This window comes from Amblyomma americanum, chromosome 7, assembly GCF_052857255.1.
Source record: "Amblyomma americanum isolate KBUSLIRL-KWMA chromosome 7, ASM5285725v1, whole genome shotgun sequence".
Taxonomy (NCBI): Eukaryota; Metazoa; Arthropoda; class Arachnida; order Ixodida; family Ixodidae; genus Amblyomma; species Amblyomma americanum.
The window spans coordinates 92,119,667-92,147,186 of NC_135503.1; the positions used below are offsets into that span (position 1 = coordinate 92,119,667).

The window sequence follows — 27,520 nt, forward strand, 5'->3', positions numbered from 1 at the left end:
GTGTATCAGAACGTATCATTACAGAGTACCATTCGACACTCACTACGCTCCTAAAGTTAATCACAGCTAGAAGTGGTGCAGTGTGTCATCTAGGAACCTGATGTCGCAGGCAGAGTATGATTGAAAGCAGTTCATACACCAAAAGTAAGCCGCTTCCTGTTTATACTTCACAATCTACTGGAATTAAAAGTCTGCATGCTCTGCGCCATTTATGCTGCGCGCAAGACGCGTAGCAACAATAGATGGCGCGAGTGAACGCATCGCTTCGCTGACTGCCAAAACATGGTGTTAAATGCGGTATGAGTCCAGTATACGGGGCGTTCAGTAAAATGGAAGCAGTTTTATTATTTCATTGCATTTGCTTTAGCATTGCCCATAAATGATAGAAGTGTCGCGAATGTCACAGTTGCATCAGTATCCGCTATATCGGCATTAGAAGTAATTTATTTCGTTAACGGTTCAACGTGTTTCCTGTTTGACTAGGCATTGGACACCTTTTCTGCAGCCTCCGTTTCCATTATTTGGATGCTTTTGTTTTGTGGCACATCTGTGAGATATAAAAATGGAAATTACCCTTTTGAAAAGAAACAAACGTTTTAAAATGTAGATATCGTCCTGAGCCTTTCTCCAGTACCGTACTGCGCACACCGCTTGAAATCAAGATTTCTACTCATCTACCGATAGCGCTATGCTTTCAGATGATCTGTGTTGTCGGATGACGTCTTGAAGTCGAAGGCTTAGCAATGGATAGCAGTGCGTAGTTCTTGCCAACCCTCGGCCCTCAGACCCCAGGGGATGCGGAGCAACTGACCAAGGCGACAGTCAGACCTGTGAAGCAGCGGAGGGTGCTAAGAATCTCTGGCTCCGGACAGGTCGCCATTAGAAGTTTCAGTAGCCAATGAAATCAGAGCGTTATTTAAAGAGGAAGTAAAGAAAGCCTTAGGAGAATGTAAAGGGGAAAAGCAGCTGGTGAGGATCAGGTAACAGCAGATTTGTTGAAATACGAGATTCTGCTAGAAAAAGTAGCCACCCTGTTTACGCAATGTTTTATGACCTCGACCGTACGAGAAGCTTGGAAGAACGCAAATATAATCTTAATTCATAAAAAAGGAGACGCCAAACAGTTGAAAAAACAGACCAATCAGCTTACTGTACGTTGCCTACAAGGTATTTACTAAGGTAATCGCTAATAGAGTCAGGGCAACCTTAGACTTTAATCAACCAAATGATCAGGCAGGCTTTCATAAAGGATATTCCACAATAGATCCTATTCACACTACCAGTTAGGTGATAGAGGAATGCGCAGAATATAACCGTCCCCTATATATAGCCTTCATTGATTACAAGAAAGCATTTGACTCAGTGGAAACCTCAGCAGTCATACAGGCATCGCGGAATCAGGGTGTAGAAGAGCCTTATGTAAAAATACTGGAAGAGAGAGAGAGAGGTAAAACATTTATTATTTCATTGAATTGTTCTACGAGTCAAGTAGGCGGACTCCTCAGTTCAGGACTCCGGTGGCTTGGGCGGATGCTTGGACCAGTCTGATGATGCGACACTGGTCCTCCAGACCATTGCTGGTCAGGGCTGCCTCCCACTTTTCGTATGATGTCTGTAATGTTTTTAGATGAGGTGGTTTTTGGGGACAATTTCAGGAAATGTGAAACAGCGTAGGCTTTTCGCCGCACCATGGACAGAAGGGGCGGTATTTGGAAGGGTGAATGAAGCTGTACAAGTACAGGTTAGGGAATGTATTTGTATTCGCCTCCAAAATGTGGCTTTTTCCGTGGTGAGTTTAATATGGGGAGGGGGATATATTCTACGATCTAATCTAAGCATCTCCAGCTGTTCCCCTTAGTTTGATGGTAGAGGGGTGAAGTACGGGCAAGGATCCGCTCGGTTTGTTAGCTCACGAGCTAGATCGTTTGCCGTCTCGTTGCCTTCAAGACCTGAATTGCCCGGGGTCCAAGTAATGTTATGGGGGCGTTGAAGTGCAGGTGAGAGGCCTGACGGTATGAGTAGAGCCGCTGTCATTTTTGGGACTCTCCCTGTAATGTAATATTGACAGGCTCGCTTCGAGTCAGTTATTATGTGAGCTGATTTGTCCGCCAGATCACAATGCCTTATGGCAAGGGCGATGGCGGAGGCTTCCGCCGCGGCAGGATCCTCAGCCCGGAGTGAAGCACTCGTCAGTAGTTGAAAATTGTGGTCAAGGGCGACTGCAACAAAGATGCTCGGTTCAGTGTACGCTGCCACGCCTACATAGACTGCCTTGTGATCTGACTCTAGACGCCTGCGTAGATGAGTGACCCTAGCCTCCCGTCTGCCTTTGTGGATTTCTGGATGCATATGTTTTGGGAGCGGAGCCACCGAGATCTGTCTTCTTATGTTCGCAGGTAGGGAAGTGTGTCGCCAGAGCTCTTATAGAGCTCGTGGTGTACCAGTGCGCTGAAGAATGGCTCTTCCGGTGGTGGTCTGTTGGAGTCGGGCTCTGTGCGATGCTAAGACCTCATCTCTGATCTCCTCAAAGGTGTTGTGGACTCCAAGCTTGATTGGAAGATATATTTAGGAACTGCACAGCTACCATAGTGCTCCATTTGAGGGATAAGGAATTAAATGTTTTAAGCTTTGGGGACATGGAGAGTAGAATGGCCGGTCGATGCTAGTCTTTCATTTTTATTGCGTTGGAATGAAGATTATCCAGCACCGACGCCAACGACGACGAAGCGCTAGCGCCGTCCGTCGGATGCTCGTGCTGGAGAACTGACTGACGCTTGTGTCCCGGTCTTGTGTGCTAGGGTCTTCGTCGCCGGCGCTTTCAACGTGCCAATAAACCGCTCTACAGCTTATTTTAGACGTCATAAATGACAAGAAGTCTAAAACAGAGTACGAAAGAGTTGTTAGCGTTTCTTTTATATGGCCACCACCGCTGTCTCTCACATTATAGTCAGTCGTGCCATAGCGAACCAGCTGGCTCAACTCCGTGCACCGGTGAAAGAGTATGGGTGTCCTGTATGGCTGTGGCCTGATACTCTGCACTCCGAATTACAGGATCTTGAAACAAACTAGAAAAAATGTGGCCTGCAATGATTTTTCTGAGCACAGGAAGCAGCCTTCTGCGCAAACTATTTCTTTCGTTTATGATACTCGCTCAGTGTTGCTGCTCTGTGCCCAGCGGCATGAAGCGCCGCATGCTCAGACTGCAGTCCGCTCGTCTTTGTCCAAGAGTGATGATGATGACGTCCGGCCTAGCTGTCCTGTCCCAGGTCGCGATTCTTTTTCTTCACGTGAATGGAACTCACCAGTTTTCTTTTGCAGGTTGGTGCATTGCCCCAACGTCGTCTAGCCTGCGGAGACGCGAATTTGTGTGATGGTGGTGACGCACTGCGCACATATCGGAACACGGCAGCTCTTCCACACCCAATGAGCGGTGATACTTTGCCATGACGAAACTTGTAGCACTTGAAATTCGAGGACGGAACGAAGTGTACACGAGACGCGCTATCAACATAGCGCATAAGCTTTATTCACTTGGTTCCGTCCTTGTGTTTCAAGCCCTACAAGTTGTGTCACGGGCAACCAACTCGTACAAACAGTTCCCACGATACTTGATAAGCTTTTGGATCAGCAGAACATCACCGTTGAGGACCTACTTGGAACTTCGTGTCGCCTAGCCCGTGCACCTTTGCGGACCGTGCGAACCTTGTAAAAAATAATCTGGACATACGTATCTACATGGCGAATTCTCATGAATGACGGTCGGTTAGCAGGGCCCCTTTTGAGCCTTCAGGCTATAGAAAGCGGACTAGTTCTCGCCCGGGGTGCACGATTAAGACCGCTGTGAAACTCTTAGCTCGCCAACATGAATACTGGTCGTGCGTATGGACACTCTGCAGGGCTACTTTGCTGTGGTCTATGGCGAGCCAAATGGGCTGATGCCGGAGGCAATCCACTACTGTAGTTGCGTGCAACGGAGGTGGAATATGTTGCATGGCGGTGCCCAAGGTACATATTTACACCCTTTGTCAAAAGCAACGAACCAAAAGGTTTTCATTCTGAGCCGTGCTGTGTGCCTCGTTATGTATCGCCAGCAGTCCAAATGCATTAAAGACGAGAAGAACTCTTGTCCTTTCCTCTCTGAAACTTCCACGGATGCTACAATATCCTCACTGCATCACATGGATCCGAAGCTCTCAGTCTCTTTACTTTTGGCGAGGGTTGTATGTCTAAGGTCCGTGTACTAGCCAATGCGACGGATAGTGCTATAAGGACACGACCGGCACTAAAAGACATGCGAAAATTTGCATGAGTCGCTTTATTGATCGTAACCTACTGCACTGCCGGCGGCCGACGACAGTGTTCTCGCTAAAACCACTAGCGCAACCTAGCAGCTTCGTACTGTAACGAACCGCTCGATCTGGTGTAGTCATTTAGCAACGCTGTAATTGAAAAAGCACCAGTAGCTGCAAGGGCATTCTATCTATGGAACACGTGATTGTTTACATAAAGCACGTATTTTTGTAAACAGTTGCGAGTAATTCAATTATTTCATTGTTTCACGCACCTGATCGAAACGACGTGGGTGATGACGAGCAACGCAGCAATAAGAATTGGTCACAACGAGTCGCTATCAGTTAGGAGATGTGTAATATTTTTATTTTCTGTGTTTTCGAAATGGCACTTGAAACTAGGACGCGCTTACTAGGTTTCACTGGACTGTACAGTTCTTCGAAGCCCCGCACTGAGCTTCATGTTGCACCGTAGTGAAAAGTCACGCTGCGACATGCCAGTCTGCTAGCTGGCACGTCTTGGCACGTCTTCACAAGGGAGAAGCACTGGCTAAAGTCAGAGTGACACACTAACACATTTTCCTTCTTGCTTTCAGACTGGGTACAGACAGTACGTACTGCACTCACTCGTAACAGCATGATTCGGAGTAAGGGCTAAGAGAGCGCCAAACTCTGTTTCAAACACTGCGTGTCTGATGCTCCGAACCAGAGCGAGTGCATCAGCTCTCACGATCTTGTGCAAACGGTAGTCCCTTACTAAGCTTGACAGTAGCAACATCTAGGATTACTACGAAGTCAGACGCCAAAAATTGATGCCGCTATCCAGCTTCTTTCAGACATGGACTGAGATGTTGATCGAGACGAGAATCCTACGCAAATGAGAAGCGCTGGAATACAAGAATGCTGGAAGTGCGATCTGTCCAGACCGCGGAAAAATGCGAGCGACACTTTTGAGGGCGCTCAGTGCAACTACTACACTGTTCTTCCGAGAGGGACATGTGCACAGCCCTTGGAGGTGTCCTCAAGGATGATCGCGTCGCTTCACTGTCCAGAGGATGGCCTCGCCCAGGATGGCCGGTCCAGCGGGACCATCAGAAGTCGCTGTCGTCTTCTTCGTCCAGGTCGAGCCAGAGCTTCCAGAGGCCCGTGTCCTTGGAGCGCTCCCTGAGGAGCCGCTCCAGCTGGCGTTCCTGGGTCGCGTTGAGCGTGGAACGCCAGTCGCCCACCGTCCCGCGGCGCGCGAATGTCCGCGTGCGCATGGCTGGCGCCTCCACAACCACGTCGTTGTCCTCTTCCTTCTCGTCGTCCTCCTCCTGGAAGCGTCGCACGGTGCGCGTGGCGTGCTCCTTCATGAAGTCGTACGAGCTGTGGTGGACGATCATGTCGAGGGCACTCTCGTCCAGCGCCACGGACTCGAGCCACTCGTCGCCCAGGAACTGGGCCAGCTTCTCGATCACCTCGTGCGGCGCACGCTTTATGTCCTCGTAGAGGACGAAAAGCACGTTGGGCTCATCCCGGCGCGCGTACCAGCCGCACACGTGGTCGAAGTAGTCGCCCCAGATCATGTCTCCGCTCACGAATTCCTGCGTCGTGGTTTACAAGGAAGAGGAATGCGGGAAGACACATGGCGTGAAGGTGACGAATGAGAAGACAGCGAACATAATACAGCAGACTCGCATCAGCCACCACAAACTCAGCTATTTTGTTTGCTAGCCTCGTGAGCACATCATTAGGTTTAAAAGCATGTCTGCCAAGAGGCTGTCTCAACCAACAAATAGGCGGCCAGTTTCGTGGCTGTTTCAGCTTCCTGCCAGTCACAATGTTGACTTTTCTAGCGGCACGACAACGCTGGAATTGTTACAGACAAAAACAAACTGACTCGTAATTTTCATGCGACTCCGAATTTCTGAAACTCACAACTGCCGTATTGGTTCACTCGAGGAAACAGGACTAGCACGAATTTTAGAGAATTTTTCTTCATACAGAAACGTATTTTCGTGCTGTGGTGGTACTGCAAACTTATACTCTTCCCGTCCAGAAAGTTTGCTCACAGTACAACTTTCTGCGCCAGCCAGGCTCTTTCACTTTCACGCGAAGGTGACCCTCGCCCCAGAGCAGGGCGGCTGGCGGAAAAAAAAGCCGCGAAAAGCAAGTACAGAGCAAGAAGGCACTGACGAGGCGACCCAAGAGGAAAGAGAATGAGACAAGTTTTTTTAATCAAAGGGGATATCCTAGTCGAAATCAAGAGGAAGAAATGGGCTCGGGCAGGGCATGTAATGCGAAGGCAAGATAACCGCTGGTCCTTATGGGTAACGGAGTGGATTCCAAGAGAAGGCAAGCGTAGCAGGGGGCAGCAGAAAGCTAGGTGGGTGGGTGAGATTAAGAAGTTTGCGGGCATACGGTAGGCGCAGCTGGCAAAGGACACGGTTAATTGGAAAGAGATGGGAGAGGCCTTTGCCCTGCAGTGGGATTAGTCAGGCTGATGATGATGACGATGATAGTTGGCCGTGGAATACCGTGTGCTGGGAGTCGGCAGAGAAAGGCGGAAGGAAAAGGAAGGTGCAGAAAATAGTAGAGGAATGCACAGACGATCGTAAGATGTGATGTGACAAATCTGCATTAGCTCTATTGGTTACCGATTTCAGTAGTTCATTGATCGCCTTCCTATTGCGTCTTTGAATTTGCTTTCGCCGTGGGGTTCCCGTGGGTGAACGATTTTCGAGGGTGGAGGTGGGTTAGAGGCCTTCCGGAGGGTATAGGTGGGTGGACGAGTAGTAATTAAGTGCAGACTTATAAGTGCAAGATTCATTTTTACCGGCCGGTGCTCCACCTTCCGGGCCAGAAGAGCGCCGGCTAGATGGAGGCTTCCCATGGAAACACTGACAGCGGGTATTGCCGAAACAGAACTCTGCGGCTAACTCAGTAACAAATAAAAAAAGAATAAAATCATGCAATCAGTGAATTCGGGTGAAAGTGCAAGAAATTAGAATGTAGTAAAGCTCTACAGTCAGGGAACAAGTCCAATGTCCTCCAGGAGAAGAGACAAGACCATCTAAGAGGAGAAAAATGCTTTGTGCACAGACTGCTGTGGCGCAGCTATCGCTGTCACTGCTTTGCACTGAGGGAGGCTCAAAAGTCTGGAAGCGTTTTTGGGAGCCCGTTGGATGAAAGGGACGTAGCAGTGAGTGTCGCTTCGTACCTGGAACGCGGCGTCCATGGACTTCTGTTTGAGGAAGAGCTGCCGGTTGAGGAAGATGGAGACGAAGCAGTCTTTGGGGTTTCGCGCCACGTAGATGTACTTTGCCCGCTCGGACCAAGGCATCAGCTGAATGGGCAGGTGTGACTTGATGGCGTTGGGCCGAGGCATGCGGCGCACGGCTTCGGCGCCCACCAACTCCAGGTGCGGAGTCGCCTTGGACCACTTGACGTAGTCGCCCGTCGGATGACCCTGCGAAACCCGACGCGGTCGCGAGCGTGAATGACCCGATTGGCTTCGTGAGGCCACAACTAAACATCGGTGCAACCGGATGAAATGCAACACGAAAAAATTGTGGTTCGTTGTTGCGCCCTTTGAAAATAGCATGCACGAACACGAGAAGTGCTCCGCCATCGATAAATTTGATTTCGCAAGCAAAAACGGGAAATGAAAGAAAAGTGCAAAGATTAATAAAGAAAAAGGATAGAAGGATGATGACTGAGTATTAAAAAAGGAAAAGAAAACGTAACGAAAATTACTGAGGGCCCTTAAGGAATTTACGTACGAGTAATGCGAAAGCATTGTAATTCTAGTGGAATTCAATTTAATTATATCTCATTTTGTTCGATTTAAGCTACATAAAATGCTGTGCTATTACTTTGTAGCTGGTGCAGTTGTAAGCACCAGTATTGACTATTACTGGTTAACATCTATTTTTCCCACATTTGATGACGTGACATTGTTTCAACCAATCGCTGCTTTTTAACGCCGTAATTTCTTAGGCGACGCCTGGTTTTTGTGTTGATGAGCCATCTCTTTCGCATTAATAAATGTGCTGCTAGAGATAGGAACAAGAGACTGCAAACCACTGTTCTCATTCGGGATCTTAGATGAATTTGTTTACGGGCGGAGCGAACGGCCCCGTGTCTAGAGCCCCACTGAATGGCTACGTAAACAATCCTGGAACAGAATTGAGAATTGGTTTCTGGGAGAAGGAAATGGCGCAGTATCTGTCTCACATCTCGGCGGACACCTGAACCGCGCCGTAAGGTAAGGGAGGAAGGTGGGAGTGAAAGAAGAGGTGCCGTAGTGGAGGGCTCCGGAATAATTTCGGCCACCTGGAAATCCTTAACGTGCACTGACATCGCACAGCACACGGGCACCTTCACGTATCGTCTCCATCGAAACGCAGCCGCCGCGGTTGGGTTCAAACCCGGGAACTCCGGATCAGAAGCCGAGTGCCGTAACCACTGAGCCACCGCGGCGGGTAATCCTGGAAGGCAAGTATTGTTTCAATTGCCCGAGTCCAACCTGATGCGTGCGCAACGAGGTCTTCGAAAGCCCTTGGGCAACCGGTGCATGCCTCTGCACACAATGTGCCCATCATATACGTGCGAAATTTCTTCGGCTAACCCTTCCATCTGATTTCCCACAACTCTTTCTGCATTGCACTTTCATTAAGTTCCGCTCCACATCGTTCATGATTCATGTTGGTTCACTGAAAACAAAAGGTCACCGTAATTTCGATGTAACCATACAATGTAATCTATGGTTTAGAGCTAGTGTATTGCACATTGGCTCGTCTTTTGATATTGGTGCTATACATTTTGAAACAAAGAAGAGGTATATGAGAAACCGCACTATACACTTACGGCCATAGATTTCAGCGTCGTTGGGCGGCGCCAACAACTCGTGTTCTGCTTTCTTTTTTAAATGCGTGATTCGTGAGAAAGTACTCAGAAATACAGAAATGAGCACCTGAAAAAAAGTGCAAAATTGGCTTTTTGAAGGAAAAAAAGAATAGCCTGTTTTTTTTTCAATACTCGAAAGAAAGGAAAAAATCGCCAAAACTTCCAAAAGGAGATTTCTGCACAGTATCACCCCGCTAAGGACTGTAAAAGTTGGTCTGAGGGAGTTGTTGGGTTGCATGCCAAGCATCTGGAGCCGTCCATATAGCGGCAAGGTGTTTGCAACAGCCAACTGCTGACATCAGTCGTATGTCGGCTACTCCACATTCCGGCATCGTATGCGTCATGTGAAAGGAGTTGATCGCGTCACAGGGTTGCTGGAGAGCGGGTGCAAAAACTCGTGCATTTGCACTCGAACCTCAACGTGGGAAAAGGCACGCAAGGAAGCACTTTCCTACCAAGCAGTGAAGAGTCAGACTGACCCAATGCTTTGCGTGAATTGCATCGAGCGCAATATGTCGCCATCTTTTTAATTGGTTTTTTTTGGGGGGAAAGGAAATGGCGCAGTATCTGTCTCATATATCGTTGGACACCTGAACCGCCCCGTAAGGGAAGGGATAAAGGAGGGAGTGAAAGAAGAGAGGAAGAAGCGGTGCCGTAGTGGAGGGCTCCGGAATAATTTCGACCACCTGGGGATCTTTAACGTGCACTGACATCGCACAGTTTTTCCTGAAAAGGCGTTCCAGCATCTTTGTTTTGGTGAAAAATATTCAATTCTTTACTTATTCCTGAGTTACAAAGTAAATGGTCTTGAAAACTGCGTTCTCGTTTACTTCAAAAATTTCGCAATGTTCTGAAAAAAAAACAAAAGTTTTTTTTCGAGGTTTCAGAATTGTAAATCTCTGCCCAGAAAACGACAGCTGAGACACACTCATGTATTCCACATCTGCCATTAAATCGAGCTGAGTTGACTGTAGTGGTTTTTCTTCATATGCTTAAGTTTAAAAAAAAAATTTCTGGGATCACGTGCATCAGTTATTATTATTTGTTGTGCTTCACGAGCAACGGCCAGTGGAGAAAAACAAAACCTGTCACACACAGAATCCCGCAGTGAAAGGACCCCGTTGCGTGGTACATTAATCGCAGTGAAGGGAAGATCTGTGCACCGAACTGCATGACGACGAAGCTTTTGTGCGGAAGGGCCTTGGAGGTTGTTCGTTTAAGAGCGGCAGCCCCTCATCCGCTTTCCCCCACGGGCTGGCAGTGTTCAGAGGTCAAAGCTCTTTGTCGATTAGTCAGAAAATGTTCGTGGAACGGCATGTTATTTTCATTTTTTTATTTGTTTTTTTGGGGAAAGGAAATGGCGCAGTATCTGTCTCATATATCTTTGGACACCTGAACCGCGCCGTAAGGGAAGGGATAAAGGAGGGAGTGAAAGAAGAAAGGAAGAATAGGTGCCGTAGTGGAGGGCTCCGGCATAATTTCGACCACCTGGGGATCTTTAACGTGCACTGACATCGCACAGCACACGGGCGCCTTAGCGTTTTTCCTCCATAAAAACGCAGCCGCCGCGGTCGGGTTCGAATTCGGGAACTCCGGATCAGTAGTCGAGCGCCCTAACCACTGAGCCACCGCATTTGTGCTGATTTACTTGACGCGCCTATAACCTGCTCTATGCGAAATGGATTTGGTGAGCAGTACTGAATCCGTCCATTTTCTTGAACAAAAATCTGAGGTTGAATGAACAGGCGAATTTAAAGGACAATGAGAACGAATTGAAATTGACCTGCGTCAGGAGGTTACCGCTTTCTATTGCCAAGGAGGCTGTTTTCACTGAATACGCAGCTTTTATGCAAGGTATAAAAGAAGTGCAGATCGTTACGAATGTGGTACGCGAATGTTCGAGCATTAGCTGTGGTATGATAGCAAATAATTTTTCACAGACATGTTTTTCTTTTTCGCAAAGTCAGACAGCGGGCGGTGAATTCAGACTTGCCGAGGACGGCACTGACCCTACACAGTTGGTTTCTAACCACCTCCTGCAGCCGAGGCGGACGCCCAAGCCACTAGGTTACCCGTCGCCTACCACCCTCTCTCCCCCTCTTTTTCCAAAAAGTGCAGAGGGAGATTTTCCTTTCTCCGCTTTTCCATTTGCCAACAGAGGCAGCTGGGCCTGCAGACGCCGACGCCGATGGTGCGAAACTGAGGAAAGAGCGAATAATAGCCAAGGCTCTAAAATGAAATGCAGGTATCGCCACCTCCAGCCGTTTTCCCAACCTAACTGCAATGGCGTCAGTAGAGCTTTCTGACGTGGTTCCCTGGGACTAGTCTTCACCGTGATTAATTTCCTGATGGGGATCACTGAGTCCTCTTCTTCGACGACGTCACAAGTTTGAATCGAGCCGCGGGAAGAAATTGTTACAGTTTTGAATCTAGTTTTCTCACCAATGAATGCGTTCTGTGCTGCCGCGCAATCATAAACATAGTCAAGAAGAATCAAAGAATCGATTTTTAACAGGAGAAAAAATTGAATGGAGTTGTCCTTAGTGCCCCTTTAAATTGTTAGTGCCGATTTCATTTGGCTCATGCTGCGTCCACTCCCGGCATTGCTCCTTCAAAGCGGCGAAAAGAATGAACGATTACTCTTACTCATTTCTGCATCCATAATCCGCCTTTCTCTGGCGATACGCAGTGTGGAATGCCGAAATGCGTGTAAATTATTACTTCACTGTGTCTGCCCGTCATCAGCTTAGGTCTTGCTCAGAAACTTAGCAATCTTCAATACCTATTAAATTTAGGTTTTTCCACCGTTCATTTCTTAACAGAAAGAGGTTTGTTGGCAAAGGAAGCCATAGAAGCAAGGCTAACCTGGGATTCTCTGTACTGCTACTCCGTACTGGGGTGGGGGGGGGGGGGGTGAGGGGTGAAAATAGGAATAAAATGAATTTAGACGATCAATGCGATTGATGCAGCAGAGCATGCGTTAGCATTAGTGTGCTAGCCGGACGGAGCAGGCACGGTCGCTGACGGCTTCAGACCATGCGAGCGGGTGGCGTGATCCAATCCAGCAATCCCAGTGTGACACATCCTGCCCCCTTTCCACTTTCCCCCACTCGCCACCCGTCGCCTCGCACCAGCTCTTCGTTTTTCCTCTCCTATGTTCCTTCTTCCTCCTCTCCTCTGAAAGTGGAGAGGGAGATTTTCTTTTCTACACTTTGCCATCTTCCAACCAGACATCAGAAGGATGGATGGACAGATTTTTTTTAGATGTGGGTTCTAATGCTAACGCATTAACAGGTTCCCGTTGTGTGATAGCATTGACAGAAAAGATGTATCCAAGAGGCATTGAATGGGCGCTACAGAGCACGTTTCGCTGTACAGGCTTCCTTTCCTAGAAGCGTACTAAAAAGTAAGATAAAAAGACGCCAAGCTTTCTAAAAGGGTGATTATCCAAGCCTGATGAAAATTTGCCGATATTGCCACCTGCCTTTATTGATAAAGACTCTCACACCATTCATGCCTTCTTCTGGAAGCTAGGCTCCGCAAGCACTGTAACAAAACATAATTTCCGCGCTACAATGTGCTCAGAACAATGCCACCAGATTCGTCCTCGTGGAATGTTCATAGCAAACAAGCACCACAACTCAAAATTCTCAGAAATATTCACCTCTTCCGATCCTTGCATCTCGAAACAAGCTAGCGTGCGTCTGCTATTTCTACATGTTCGGTCATTTTTTGCCGCCATTCAGTGCGCCGCACAAGCACAGACAGGGCAACACAGGCCGCAGCCCAGTTTCCCGAATCTGCAGTAACAGCACTAAACACATATTCTTCCTTTAAAGACGACAATGCAAGGATGGGACGTCGCCACCGTCGGTGTCTTCCCTTCCTTTCCTTCTTGCCTTCTTCGTTGGAGGAAAAATGTGTTTGGTGTTGCCAGTGGAAAGTGCATCAACATCGACTGCCCTCTCTCAGTGTTTACGGACCGATTACTTCTCGACAGTACAATCGCAAGCAGCCAAAATATGACTGCTTTGAGTGCCACTCACAAATTTTAACCCAGGTTTAGGAGGAGAAATATTTCACAAACCACATTGCCATCCAAGTCCAGCTTTCTCGGGCAAAAATTGTGAAAATTGGAAGGTTGTAAGACACTGTTATAGAAATATTGAAAGTAATGGTCCGTTATTCTGATATATAGCAAAATCTCTCTTTTAAGGTGTTTCCATCGATCGCATCGAACAATTAAGACTGCCATAGAAAACCAATGGGGAACGCTTTTGACGATAGCAAAAACGTGAATAGAACACAAATACAAGACTGCCGTCGGGTGACCTGCCGATAATTGATTGGTATAGTGAAATTTTATACTGCTTGAAAACATTGTATTCATAAACGGTTTCCCGCTCAAAAATGCCCTTGTCCAGAATTGTCGCGTATGAGGGCCGCCATTGTGTTTCCGTTACGTCGAGTGCTACAGAGCACGCGTAGACGGCGGCCGCGTTCGTACCTTGTTGAAGACGAGGTGCACGATGTGCTGGACAAAAGCGGCGCCACACTTGGAGTAGGACACGACGAAGACGTCGTCGTCTCGCGGCTCGTAGTCCATCGCGGACTCGACCAGGGAGCGCGTGAACTCGCGCGGCAGCTTCAGGCCGCGCACCCAGAAGGTCTCGTCGTCCCCCGCGGATTCGGAGCTCCGTGGTGTGGCGCTGTCATCGCTGCCGTCCGCGCGGGCAACGGCGCACGCCGCCATCTGCGGCGTCAGCGACTGCGACCGCCGGTCTGAGTGGGGCATGGCCCGTCAGAGCGCACTCAGCGACGAAGGCGGCCCTCGGCGGTGAACCTGCGAAGTACGCAGGTCATTTTTTATTTGGGCACTGAACGAGTTTCGAAACGCCACTGTATAAAAGGAGAGGTGGAAATACAACGGGGTTCTGCTTGCTAACATGCACAAAGGTACGGAAAAAAACATTTTCAACAAATGTCTCCAGTAACTTTCGCCCTCCTCTGAACCGAATAATTGCGACACCAATAGATGTACCACACAGACATTCTCCTTCCCACTACTTGAGACTGCAGGTTTACGTGAACTGGGCCCATCTGGACACTACTCTCAGTTGCCATTAGACAAACGCAGGATTTTGTTTTTTGGCTGCGGCATTCATGGCGCCAATGGCACAAAAGTTGAACCTTCAGGAAGTTTTATGCACAGCTATCCTAGCAAAACAGCAAGTTCACAATAAAGGATCTAGGATTTGTTTGCCAGGCCTAACGAGGGCTACCCGACATGTTCGAAGGTGCTGGTTCCGGTAGAGTGACACAGTCTGCTCACAAAACTTAGGGCAGATCCTGCTCCACATTGGGAGATTCTTCTAACACAATGGGCTTACGCCATTTCTGCATCTTGCCATTGCACCTCAAAAGAGGACTCATTTCTTTGGTGTCCTGGAGCCGTAGTAATGATTTTAATGACACGATTATTTGGCTTTTATGTCGCAGGGGCAGCTTTGACCAATAAGAACATCATGGCACTAGGTGCGTTGGTCTACTCAAGGTGGGGTCAGACCTATTTCCCAATTTCGCATGCTACATTTCGCTGGGCTATATACATGCCTACAAGACTATTACAATTCCGCAAGACCACATGCGTCCAACGCTTTCCTTGAACGGCAAAGAAAGCTTAATGAAACACTTCTTGGTTCATGAGCTTTAAGTTAATTAACCCATTATTGTCAGAATAATATATTAGGTGCCGCAGAGGAGGCTTAAGAACCTTCCTGTTCTATATAATACGAAAACGTGGTACTCGCAGTTACCGGAGTTCCTGCCAGAACTTTCGATGTCGGACTTGCTAAGATTAATTTTTCGCTGCGGCGGTGCCAAGAAAAAGAATCCCGTCGCAGAGCGCACAGATTCTGCGTATTCTGTGCGTGACACTTTTCGTTCTTGAGTACTACACGCTGTCGGTGCCAAGCGCGTTGATGACGCGACTGCCCCATCCATCAGCGCCGTCCCGAACGCGTGAAGGTAACGGAAAAGACCGCTACCCCACGCGGCAAAGACGAGCCAAGGCTTCTCTGCACATTCAACTCCCCGAAGCAAAGTTCTTTATTTATTATTGCCGTTTCGTTTGCCCTGAGTTTCGAACTTTGCGAAACGTGCTGTGATTTACCTTTCTTGCAATTTGATGAATGAGTCACCGTGTCGTTTAGTTAGTATAGTGCGGTATAATACCGGGTGTTTCACCAAAGATGTCTTGCAGCTTTTAAATATAGGCTTGCATCTTACTGTGGGCTACATTTCTCGCAATAAATAAGGAGACTAACGGTAATAGTTGAGAAGTTAACTATTTAGTATTAGAAAACCAGCCTACTTCACGTCTTAGCTGTATTCTATTGCGCTAAACCGCTGACAATGCTGTGATGAAAAAAGCGCTCTTCTAAGTCAAAAACATATTTCTAAAAATTGCAGAACATCTTGGGTGAGGCACCCGGCATGGGATTGCATAGTATACAGCACGTCGTACAATCCTGTATAGTATAAAGAGGAAAAAAAAGAAGGTTTCTACTGAAATGCCGACTCTTTTTCACCGCATGTAAAACATAGCGTAGTACAGTCTAGTGTAGGGAACTTTGTTTTAAATAGCAGTGCTTTGCCAGTGTGTGTGGGAAGCCTCTTCAACGTCACGTTTGGATTTTATTCTTGTAAAACGCATACAAAACTGTTATAAAATGCAAGCTAGAGCCACCAAAGGGTTCAGAATAACGTTTGTATTGCAAAAGCGGACGTCTCCCGCTGTTACGGACACAAAGGATTTTACTGCACGGCTTTTGCTCCTCGACCCTAGAGGCCAGTAAGCGAAGGTTGCTCGACAATGCGCATTACCACCCTTCATCATAATCAGTCTCAGAGGTGTATCGATGTGGCTGTTATTACGGCTTATGCTGCTTCCAACAACAAGAAAGCTCCGTTCTATTCAGCTGCATGCAAAAAAAAAAAAATCAGGCAATAGTTTGGCTTGCGGAAATAAAGAAAACCGATAGACTATGACAGGCACTGAATAACCCTGTGTAATATGGTACGCTGTCTTTCTCTGATCATCAGTGTTTGTGTTGACGGGCAGGTGAATACAAATTATGTGGGCTGAATCTCACGTGTTCTTTATGTCTTTGGTGAAAACATTCAAGGAAAAGGAACCGTTTCGAGTTCGGTATATTGGAACAGCACCTGAAGGGACAGTGACTTGAACGAGCTTTTCCAAAATCCCGCGCCGAATCCTCATTGTATCCAGCGCAAATGCGTTCCACTTGAAAGAATTTCAACACGGTGCAATTGTCAGCTCAGCGAACATTTTCGGCGGCATTAACCTACTCAATTCGGGTGAAAATACGTCGTTTCGGCATGCGGCAATTTTAATTCCCGAAACTTGATGCAATGAAAGTCTGAAGCTTCGAACAGCATGCGGTAGTTCGCCGAGCCATATTTTTCCCTTGCAAAGCTTCGGGACTCTATATTTGCATAAGTCTCATACGGATATGAAGCGGTACAGTAACTTTATTGAGCCCATCCGCTAGAGCCCTTGCGTCAATTTCTATCTCGGGAAGAACTCGAACAAGAACGTGATGTGGAAAAAAAGATAGTCGAAAAATTCAACCTTTTAAGTGCTAGTGTGTCCACAGACGCTGAGAGCTTTTGGCTTACAACTGATTTGTATTAAAATAAGGGCATGACTCTTCTCCCGGCAGCCGTGAGAATTCCGCTCCCACAATTCTCAAGCCACTCGCCTTCCATTGGCTGTACATTATCACATGATATCTGCTGGTAGAATAAGATTTTGTTGTTCTGCCAGCATCCGGGAAAATTGCGTACCCCAAATTTTCACGGTAGTCGTTCGGCACTCGTTTCTCATTGGCTGCGCATGATCACATGATAATTGCCGGTAGAATAAGATTTTGTTACTCTCTCGGCAGCCGTGAACATTGAAAATCTTTTCCTACTTTTTTTGTATTATTTTAATAAAGCCACTACCAGCGGGGGAGCGTTCCTAGACTTCAACGGGCAGGCGCCTCTTATCATCCTTCATGGTTACAGCGTTGGCGCACAAGTCGCACCCGTCAGCGGAGCGGCTCCGGCTTTTCACCTCTCAGTCCAGCCATGCATGTTGCTTCACCTACTTTTCTTTTTCCTGCGTAAGTTCTAATAAATAGTATTATTATTAGTATTAGCACTTTAAGGCGTCGCGCGAAGTTTTCATCTAACCAAGAACCAGAAGAACGCGTTTCAGCCGCCTTTGTCGCATCGCGCGATGAATTATCGTCACACGCCCGGCTAGTGCTTCCCGTTTACTATTTATAGGTAATACTCGGTTCACAGAAAAAAAAACAATGGTCTGGAGTAATCACTTGATACCCTGACAGAGGTACTGACACTACAGTGAAACAAACATCCGCGGTGCCACAGAACTTTGTTCCAAGTAAATTAAATCGGCATGTACCTCGTTTTGGCAGCCCGCGTAGAAAATAAGTATTTCGAAGACCAAGTAAAGCGAGTCTGCCGCTCACAAAAATATTGACATTACAAGGAAACATTAGATTGATGACGGCAGTTTTCTCAGTTTATTCACACCATTTCCAACAGCAAATACACGGACAATTACTGATTTGCCTCTGTACTACAGCAGACTGTGCATTTCCACAACTTTGGTTGGCTGCTTAGTGCAACACAGGGCAGGTGACTCCAAGCCAGGCATCAGTCTTCATCTTCTAAATTTGTGTTACACTCACTACACTTCCACTGTTGCTCTTTTTTTGTTCACAATCATCTGCACAGCTTGCCATCCACCTTCAGTAAAATAATGCCGCACAAAATTGATGTCCACTCAGTTGTCGCGAATACCACTGTGCACATATTCAGGCCTTTGCTCGACTGAATCTTCGCCGAGAAGCTTCCCTTTCATAGCATCAGCTGCATTCCATGCCCCTATTATCCACCTCAACACTTTCAGTTTTTTCTTCCCCACAGTAAGCTGTCCATAAGGCTGTTGCTTGTCAGTCCTTTCCTTTTTTTTTGGCAAGCCAATTACTGCCATAACTTAGCCTTTAGCTGGCACTTGAATCACATTCAGGGTGTCTGCGTCTTGCACGGTTTGTCTTTGGCGGTTGGAAGACGCAGCACTGTCAGCGGTGCCATGTGGGACCTCTTCACGTGGCAAATGTGCGTCCCTCGTTTCTGCTTCAGCACTTGCAGGCAATTAAATGGGTTTTTCAACACTTCCCTGCTGACCATGGCAGGCAACTGCAGTAGTGTCAGAGCTGCCTAGTGAACCATTTTCATGTGACAGATGCGCATTGCTCATATCTGGGCTGGCATTAGTGCTCAATGCAATCGGCATCTCAACATTTTCCTGCTGCAATTGTCACAATTATCAAAGAACTCCTGCCGATTGCACTGTTCCGGCTGCACCACCTCTAAAAGGCAAAGGCGGGCTAGTTGGTGGTTAACAGGGGAGTGCATTTTGCAACCGCGCAAAACGACGAGGGACGAAGAGAAGAATGCACAAGACACAACGCGGGACTTCAACTGAGGTTTACTGCAAGGAAAACCACATATATACAGGATTCGTAATCACACCTGATAGACAGCAGACACCATCACGTGACACTGGCATGCGGGCGCGCGTGGCACAAGTTAGCATCGAGATGGTTGAATTCCTTCCTGGATAGGATACGGAAGTGGTGCTTATGCAACAGTCATTTTCTTTTCTAATGCTGTAGTCTTCAAAAATTTCCTGTTAAGCTGGGTCGATAATTTTTTTTTCAGGACAATTGTCTCGGAACCTGGGCGTGCAGTTACGGCAATGGCGACAATGTTTCGCCTGTTCACCACCCCCTGCCAATGATTCAACGGCTGCGCGGTGCTCCTGAAGTCATTCAGGCAACGTCCAGTTTTCCTTATGTAACAATTCCCACATGTGAGGGGTATTCGGTACACCACCCCTGTTTTGCAGGGAATGAACCTTTCTACGTGCTTAGTGCGGCACCCGTTCTTTTTTCCATTTCCCTGCACCATATTGCACATCCCTGAAAGCTTCTTGGGCGCCGTGAAGACCACCGGGACATCACATTTCATGGCCACTTTTTTGAGGCGATGCGGAATCTGGTGGAAGTACGGCATAGCCAAGGGTCTCCGGCGGTGCGGTTCTTCACTTAGGCAGTGCTTCGGTAGGCATCGAGCTTCCTTAGCAAGGGCTTCTATCACCGAAGTGACCAGCTCACAAGGGAAACCCGCACTAGCCAGTCGCTGTAACTGAAATTGCACGCTGTTCAGGATTTCATGTGGGCAAGACTTATCAAGAGCGGCGCGCAGGCAGTTTTTGGCTATTCTCCTTTATATAAGATTTGAATGAGCTGACTGGTGGTTTAAAATACCTTTTTTTGACATCTTCAAGGTTGCCTACGGGTCCTAGCAGCATCCCAAGTTGGGGGAGCAGAGAACTGTGATGCCGTGTATAGAAGGTACTCTCGTGAGTGTAGCTTTATCACTGAACTACTGTGGTTCCTATGCCTTCCCGCGCTCCTCGATTGGTTCAAAATCGAAAAAAAAATCCGCTGCCAGGTAAAGTTAGCTACATTGGTGACTGTGGTGTTCCTACATATGATGATTTGGTGTTGTCCAAAGGTCCTAAGTTCTGCACGGAACCTGAGGATTCCCCGGTAGAGCTGTTGTCGCTTGTCGAAAATATCGCGAGACGTGCGCCAGGGGAGTAAAAAGGCTGGTGTACTTCAAAAGGTGTAAATTCCCTTGTGACGAAGCGGCCGCAACAGAAGCAAAAACCTGATGTAAAAAAGACTGTTGAGTACCTTAAACAGAATTATCTTGGCTTAATGATCTCTGATAAAGAGGGTAGTTTTGCTGTTCTGCCCAATTCGGTTTATCGTCAAAAAGCGAGAGAAGCTGTTTCAAAAAACTTCTCCCCCTCGAAGTTTAGCGCCGCTAAGCTGAAGAAACTAGCGATAGATTTATGTGAAAGATGTAATCTGGAGAGGCTCTGTTCGACTGTCAAGGGTGCATCCAGCGGAGCACTTAGCATTTTCTTTTCTGCAAAAACCCACAAACAAGGTGTTCCTTTTAGAGCCATTGTATCTGAACCTGATACGTGGCAGGGGGCAGTCTCGAAGTTTCTTCAGAAACACCTACGCATGCTCAGCTTTGAGGACCCGTTCTTGATTAGGAATTCTGAAGAGCTCATCATATTTCTTAGTGACCAGGAAAGCACAGGTGAATCGTTTCCTTCTTCAATTGACGTTGTTGACCTTTTTTATTCCATACCACAAGAAAAACTGCTTTGTGCTCTTAAAAATACCATAGATGACTACGGCTCAGTGGCTTTTCAAAACGCATGTGGCATGAGTGTGGATGACTTTGTAGAAATGCTCCGTTTTTATCTTGCTTCGACCATAGTTAATTTTGAGGGAAAGAATTTCATTCAGAAGCGTGGTGTTTGTATCGGTCCATGTATTGCCCCTTTGTTAAGCGACATCTTTTTATCATATTGTGACAAGCGAATCGCTGCAAACCTTGACACAACCCACTCGGCTAAGATTTTTAGATATGTAGACAATTATGCCATTTTAATGAAAGGCGTATCTCTAGAAGAGGCCATTACAGAAGTGAGCCAAATTCTCAAAATCTTCAGTGAGTGTACCTTTGGATTGAGCTTCACCTATGAGTTGCCGTCGCAGGGATGCTTGTAGTTTTTGGACATCTGTATTGTTACGAGTACTAGTGGAACCCAGGTGTGCTGGAGGTACCAGTCTCGCTCAAAAGAAGGAATTTTAAACCACCAGTCAGCTCATTCAAATCTTATAAAGAGGGGAATAGCCAAAAACTGCCTGCGCGCCGCTCTTGATAAGTCTTGCCCACATAAAATGCTGAACAGCGTGCAATTTCAGTTACAGCGACTGGCTAGTGCGGGTTTCCCTTGTGAGCTGGTCACTTCGGTGATAGAAGCCCTTGCTAAGGAAGCTCGATGCCCACTGAAGCACTGCCTAAGTGAAGAACCGCACCGCCGGAGACCCTTGGCTATGCCGTACTTCCACCAGATTCCGCATCGCCTCAAAAAAGTGGCCATGAAATGTGAGGTCCCGGTGGTCTTCACGGTGCCCAAGAAGCTTTCAGGCATGTGCAATATGGTGCAGGGAAATGGAAAAAAAGAACGGGTGCCGCACTAAGCACGTAGACAGGTTCGTTCCCTGCAAAACAGGGGTGGTGTACCGAATACCCCTCACATGTGGGAATTGTTACATATGGCAAACTGGACGTTGCCTGAATGTTAGACTTCAGGAGCACCGCGCAACCGTTGAATTATTGGCAGGGGGTGGTGAACTGGCGAAACATTGTCGCCATTCCCGTAACTGCATGCCCAGGTTCCGTGACACAATTTTCCTGAAAAAAAAAGTATCGACCCAGCTTAGCAGGGAAATTTTTGAAGCCTACAGCATTAGAAAAGAAAATGACCGTTGCATAAGCACCACTTCCGTATCCTTATCCAAGAAGGAATTCAACTATCTTGATGCTAACTTGTGCCACGCGCGCCCGCTTGCCAGTGTCACATGATGGTGTCTGCTGTCTATCAGGCGTGATTACGAATCCTGTATATATGTGGTTTTCCTTGTAGTAAACCTCAGTTGAAGTTCCGCGTTGTGTATTGTGCATTCTTCTCTTCGTCCCTCGTCGTTTAGCATGGTTACAACATGCGCTACCCTGTACTACCTCATTTATCGTAACTTCATTCCCAGCATTCCAACATTCCAGGATGGCTTCAACAAATTTCAGCCTCCTTGTGATGTTGCTGTTGAGCCCTCTGATGCACGGTCTGCCAGCTTAGATCTAACGGCTGCTGCCTTTCTAAATTTCTGGTGCGCAGTAAGAGTCTTTTTTAGCTTTGCGAGTGCTCACCTGCACCGGCTGTCCACCGTAATCATCAGTGGCCGTCATGCTACAACGTTCCACTATTGATCAAACACCACCTCTCAGCACAAGGTTTCTGTCAAATTTTAGAACGCTTGCAGACTTCCGGAGGGATAAATTATGGCGACAAGGCAGCAAAATAGCTTTCCTAAAAGGGCATGTGCAGTGTTCCATCGTATAGCACAGAATTTGCTTGCCTCAGTCAGTGCATAAGTACTCTTCTTTATGGCTATAGGTGCAGCAAGTGCCGCTTGAGCGCGATCATATGCGTACGGTGTTAACAACCTTGAATATAGTTCACTGGCATCATCTTCATTTGCCACAACTCTTCTCTTTTGTAGCATAACAGCCGCTTTATGCATTTTTTTCACTTCGTTGAGCGTAAATGATTGAAAAGAACTTTTCAACAAACATCTAAACAGAGCTTAAATGTTCAACAAGTTGCTTCAGCTTTGCATTCATGCTTTCAGCTCAATTATTTGTTGAATTGAAGAAGTTGCCGGACTCCCATTTCAAACCCATTCTGCATGAATGGAGTGCCAGTTGGAGTCAAAGTACTCCACTACTGGAGCTGCTGTTGATGTCCGCACCATGGCATAAAGCTCCTCATAAACCTCTTCATTCTTTGCATACACCATGCGTTGCAGGATATCCAGAGCTGTGTCGTGCTCTTCTCTTGTAATACCCAATTTCTACACGCTCACTACCCTGCGAAAAGCCTGCAATGTGTGAAATGCACATATGTGCAGTGTAGATGACGGGAGAAGCTCTTGCACAGTGGTTCTTTATTTTACATCTTTGTCAGCCATTGCCACGCTCACTTCTTGCCATCTTGAGTTGAGGCTTCTAAGGGTTTCAAAGAACCTTCGAAGGGTTTCTCCATCTTCCGTTGTGACAGCCCAGGAGCTACAATTTCGTTTTCCCCATTGCCATTTTCAACAATTACCAAAAATCAAGCCATTCTGGTCTCGGGAAGTTTGTATGTTGCATCTACAAACACCACCTCCGGAAAGTCTTGAAATGACTTCCTCATTTGATTGCCTTCAAAAAAAAAAAACACTCCCTGCAGTTCATCATTCTCATCTTTAAGGAGTCATACAGTTGATTTGTATTTTTCAGTCGAAACACGAACAACTTCTGGAATATCGTACCTTGTATTAGCCGCCCTTCCTTTAGCTGCTATATTCGACAAGTCTTTCAGGAGCACAGCATTTCCACTTTCATTTTGCATTTCTTCTCTTACCGTCACCTTATTAGCCTTCAGCCGCAAAAGGTTACGCGCCTTCTCCTGCAAGTCGGGTGCAAGTCGCCTTTGTTGGGGGAGTTCTTCAGTGATGGCGTGATTTTGCTGGAAGTTCAGAGAGCGAACTTCAATATGAATGCCTTCCTTGCTTGTAGCAATATAAATGCTGAATGTTCAGTCTTGCTTGAATGCTCTAGCTGGAATAATGAAAAAAAAAAACAAAATAAGTGACGATACTATAAAATTAAAAGCAGGCTAAAGCATAATTGAGCGTGAAGGAGAAACAAATCACCAAAAACATCCTGAACTGCACACCGCAAACATTTAACCATACTGTTCGTAACCACAGAGAGCTGACGAACAAGAATAATTGTTTTTAAACGCTGGGGGCCATGAATGGTACACACTACATTCAGCCATCAGAACTGAGGAGACACCATCGGGGCCTGTCTGTTACAACGGAGGAAGGGCTAGAAACAGCAAAGATACTGCCTTCAAATAGAGGCACGCTTTTTCTACTCTTGATAAAAACGACAGGCATGTTTGATTGGGGCTGAACTTGCTGCACCAGTTCAAGGAGTGCAGTATTTTTGCGTTCTTTTTGTCAATGCAGCGGCGGAGTGCCAAGTTACATTTTAACATCCCGAACTGACAGTGTAAGCCTGCGACATCACCGCGGAACTGATCCAGCCAGTGCAACCAAATCGAACAAACCTTCTTGTGACATGCGTTTCGCGAATGACAATTACGCCATCTGGAACGATACCGCTGCCCGATATTCGACCTACAAGAATCCGCAACAGTCTCAAGATGTCTGGGACAGTTAAGAAAGTAGCAAATCGAAGAAACCGGATAACGACAACATTCTTCTCTAAAGCAGTTCTCAAGGTGTCCACTAAGTGACAACGTGTATCAAAGCAGGGGACTTACGATGACCTCCGCGTCCCTTTGGTGATGCTCACAAGTTCCATACCGGTGTGGATGCAGCAGCAGAGAACTTGATAATATTTCAGTGCTTCCTGCATCTTGCTGGCGATCAGACCAACACGCTTTTTCGCCGCTTCGATTGCCCTCGTATCTCTCTTCCACAGCTGCACGCAGCTCGCAGCACTGAACTTGTTTATCTTCTCTTCGAGTTCCGTGAACGAAGAAAAACGGTCGCTGACTGCGAAAACCACTTCGCTGCCATCACTGCGCGTTTGCGGCTGCCCGCACATTCGCCATGGTTCACTGCTAAACTGCGCACGACAGACAGAAACGCTGCAGGCCACAGCACGTGCGAAGCAAGACGGTACAACTATCCGCGCGTCGACACATGTGCGTCAATGCGGCATCTGGCAGCAACAAAACAGTGAGGCAAGACGCGGGCAGTCGTCACGTGACAATGCACAGCCAATGAGAGGCGAGTGCCGCGAAAATTTCGGAAACGCAATTCTCATGGCTGTAGAGAGTAGCCACTCCCTTAAAATAAAGGGCGTAAGAGCTAAGAGATAACTACTCTAGTCTACGAAGTCGGCAATAGTGAATGCAAAAATGCACCAGAAAATTACTACTTTTTATGGAAATTGTCGATTGGAGAGTAGTTTGAGGATTCTTTACTTTTATGAAATAAGGGCCTCTAGAAACCATTTTAATTCTTTCTCTCATCAAGTATTTGCCTATGCACCAATTAGTGTCACTTAAATCCTCAGGTTTTATTACTGATATAATCGCATTTTAACACTCCCTGCCGTTAGTGAACAGGGAAGATGGAACTCTCGACAGAAGAAACTTGGAAAAGGCGCGGTATTGATGCCTTAGTCAGCTAGCCAACATTTTGACAACAATAATTGTCTTGATCAGGGCTGGCCCTTGAGGCCAGTCCCCACTCTCTCCTGTAAATAGCCTTGAATAAATGTTTTCCACTGCAACCGTCCAGAAGTTGACAAGTCTACTTGAGGAAACGTTGGTCAAGTGACTGAAACTTGCCTTCCAGTGCGTGCTATCGCTACACAATGCAGTTACTTTGTGACATATAGGTGACACTGCGTGGCACCACCGTCATTATTAACATCTTCAGGAGCTGTCACGAGGACTTCCAATGCGTCTATAAAGGGGCGTCAGCATCGTGTATGATGCGCCAATCAGAGGCTTCGAAGTTTCGAGTTTGGCATCGTATGTTGTTCATTCATAGAAACTCTAAGGGAAAACACATTTGTCATCAGTTCCGAATTCCTTCTGGATAGAGCGAGTACCATAAGGGCTGGCAAACCGCTGATAGCGAAGGGTGTACAGCAAACACTTTGCTTGAGAAGTGCTGAGTGACGCCTAGACAATGCATCTTTTGCTCGAGCACGGTTTGTTCGCGAGCACAAAAAAAGTACCACGACTGAATGGACTGTTGTTCACAACCCCGTGACGCAGTTCTTTTTGTTTTTCGAGAATGGCGACACGCGCTAGCCTTTGAAGTTTTGAACCTAGAAGCAAAAACTCAACGTACAGTGCTCTGTCTTTTGCGCGCGTCACATGTTTTCGTTAGAGGGAAGCACAGTGAATAGCTGCCTCTGCATCGGCTTGGAGTTTTGTAATGTGGAACTGCAGTCGCCGTCCGCTGCGACAATGGTCTTAGTCATGCTGGTAACTGCACTGCAAGCTCAGTTGGTTATGCGGGACTTCGAGTAAACTACACAGACAACAACCGTGCTATCTTAATTAGTCAGAACAGACACTTCTAGCTGCAGCTGTTGCTGCAGCTCCTTCATCATGGGGAGCCTAGTGGGTTCCGTCAGTTTTTTGTCGTTTTATTTTACGTTGCAGCAACAGCTTCATCCAGCCACATCCCCTTTCATTTTGCCCCCACTCGCGTGATGGCACAATACAGACTGCGTATTTTCGAGTATGCCGTTAACCGACCTACATATTTCTTGGAGTTCGAAGCCACCCTGAAAAGATTGTCTTCGGCCATAAGGTGAACGTGATAATTCTGAGTTACGACATACTACGCAAGCTCTGTTGCGGCGAGGCCGGTTCCCTCGATTGAAGTCCTTCAGCCGGCAGCTGTAGTTCGTCGACAAACCAGCATCTACGAATGAATTAACACCGTAGCTAACGCCGAAGTAAAGCTTCAACGGTATATGATGCCCGTTTGCTGTGCGATGTTAGCACACGTTACATAACTCTAGATGGACCAAAATATTCCTGAACGTCCCACAACAGCGCTTCTTTGTTTCTTCTTTCTTCCACTATTGCTTTCCCACGCGGTGCGGTTGAGGTGATCACCAAGCGAGAGACAGTTACTGCACCTTTATTTTCCTCGTAACCACCACCATCACCACTGCCAAAGGCGCTGCGCATGGCGACCCTTTCGGTGTCTCGATGCCAGCGTGCTATACCCTTCTTTCCCGTGCAGCAAGCGGGCAGATGAGCGCACGGCAGCTGCCTCCGCTGAGCTCGCATAGTCTGGCATGCAATGCGGCCCTCTGCGACAGCTGCGACGCGGTCTGTACGAGTAGCGGCTGTCAGTTGTTAGTTGCGCAGCCGGCTCGGCCCAACATCAGCTCGGTACTACGGCAGAGTACACATTACTAGGCATGAAGCTATCAGTCGCCGTCCTCGCCCAGACTAGCCGGCCCCGCATCATCAGGCAAAATGGAGAAGGTATACGACGCAGTGCTAGTCGAGCCAGCAGGGTGACACTATGTCAGTACCGAGCCATGCCCTTTGCCCGTGAAAGACACGTAACAACGAGTTAATGATCGCACATTGAGTTATACCAGGAGAAGAGAATGCTGATTTTAGATCGTTGGTTCATGGCTTGAGAAAAGCATCATGGCCTTTGAGCCACCGCGTCGGCTCAGTTTTGAGTGAGCTGACTCAGAAAGCAGGAAACCGCCGCGGTGGCTCAGTGCTTTGGTGCTCTACTTCTGTCCAGGAAGGCGCGGTTTCGATCTCGGCCGCGGCGGTCGAATTTTGATGGAGGCGAAACGCTGGAGGGCTGCTTACTGTGTGATGTCAGTTCACGTCAAAGAACCCCACGTGGATGAAATTATTCAGAGACCTGCACTGCGGTGTTCCTCATAGCTGATAAAACCAATAAAAACGCAGGACACTTTTTCGGGATCGCGGAGTAGAGGGCCGTCACAAAGTGCCTATT

The 27,520-nt window shown here is 47.3% G+C and overlaps 1 protein-coding gene across 2 annotated transcripts in view; it reads right to left on the minus strand.

Moving 5' to 3' along the window:
* Positions 1-4,634: 4,634 nt before the first annotated feature.
* The window catches only part of LOC144099402 (sulfotransferase 1C2-like), a 74,916-nt gene continuing 52,030 nt past the window's right edge, over positions 4,635-27,520 (minus strand). For both annotated transcript variants that reach the window (XM_077632668.1, XM_077632667.1), the window contains exons 2-4: positions 13,684-14,019; positions 7,489-7,737; positions 4,635-5,872 (exon numbers count right to left, since the gene is read on the minus strand). In XM_077632668.1, coding sequence (XP_077488794.1) covers positions 5,381-5,872; positions 7,489-7,737; positions 13,684-13,971 — 1,029 coding nt within the window. In that variant the 5' untranslated portion in view covers positions 13,972-14,019 and the 3' untranslated portion in view covers positions 4,635-5,380. The remainder of the gene's footprint in view (positions 5,873-7,488; positions 7,738-13,683; positions 14,020-27,520) is intronic.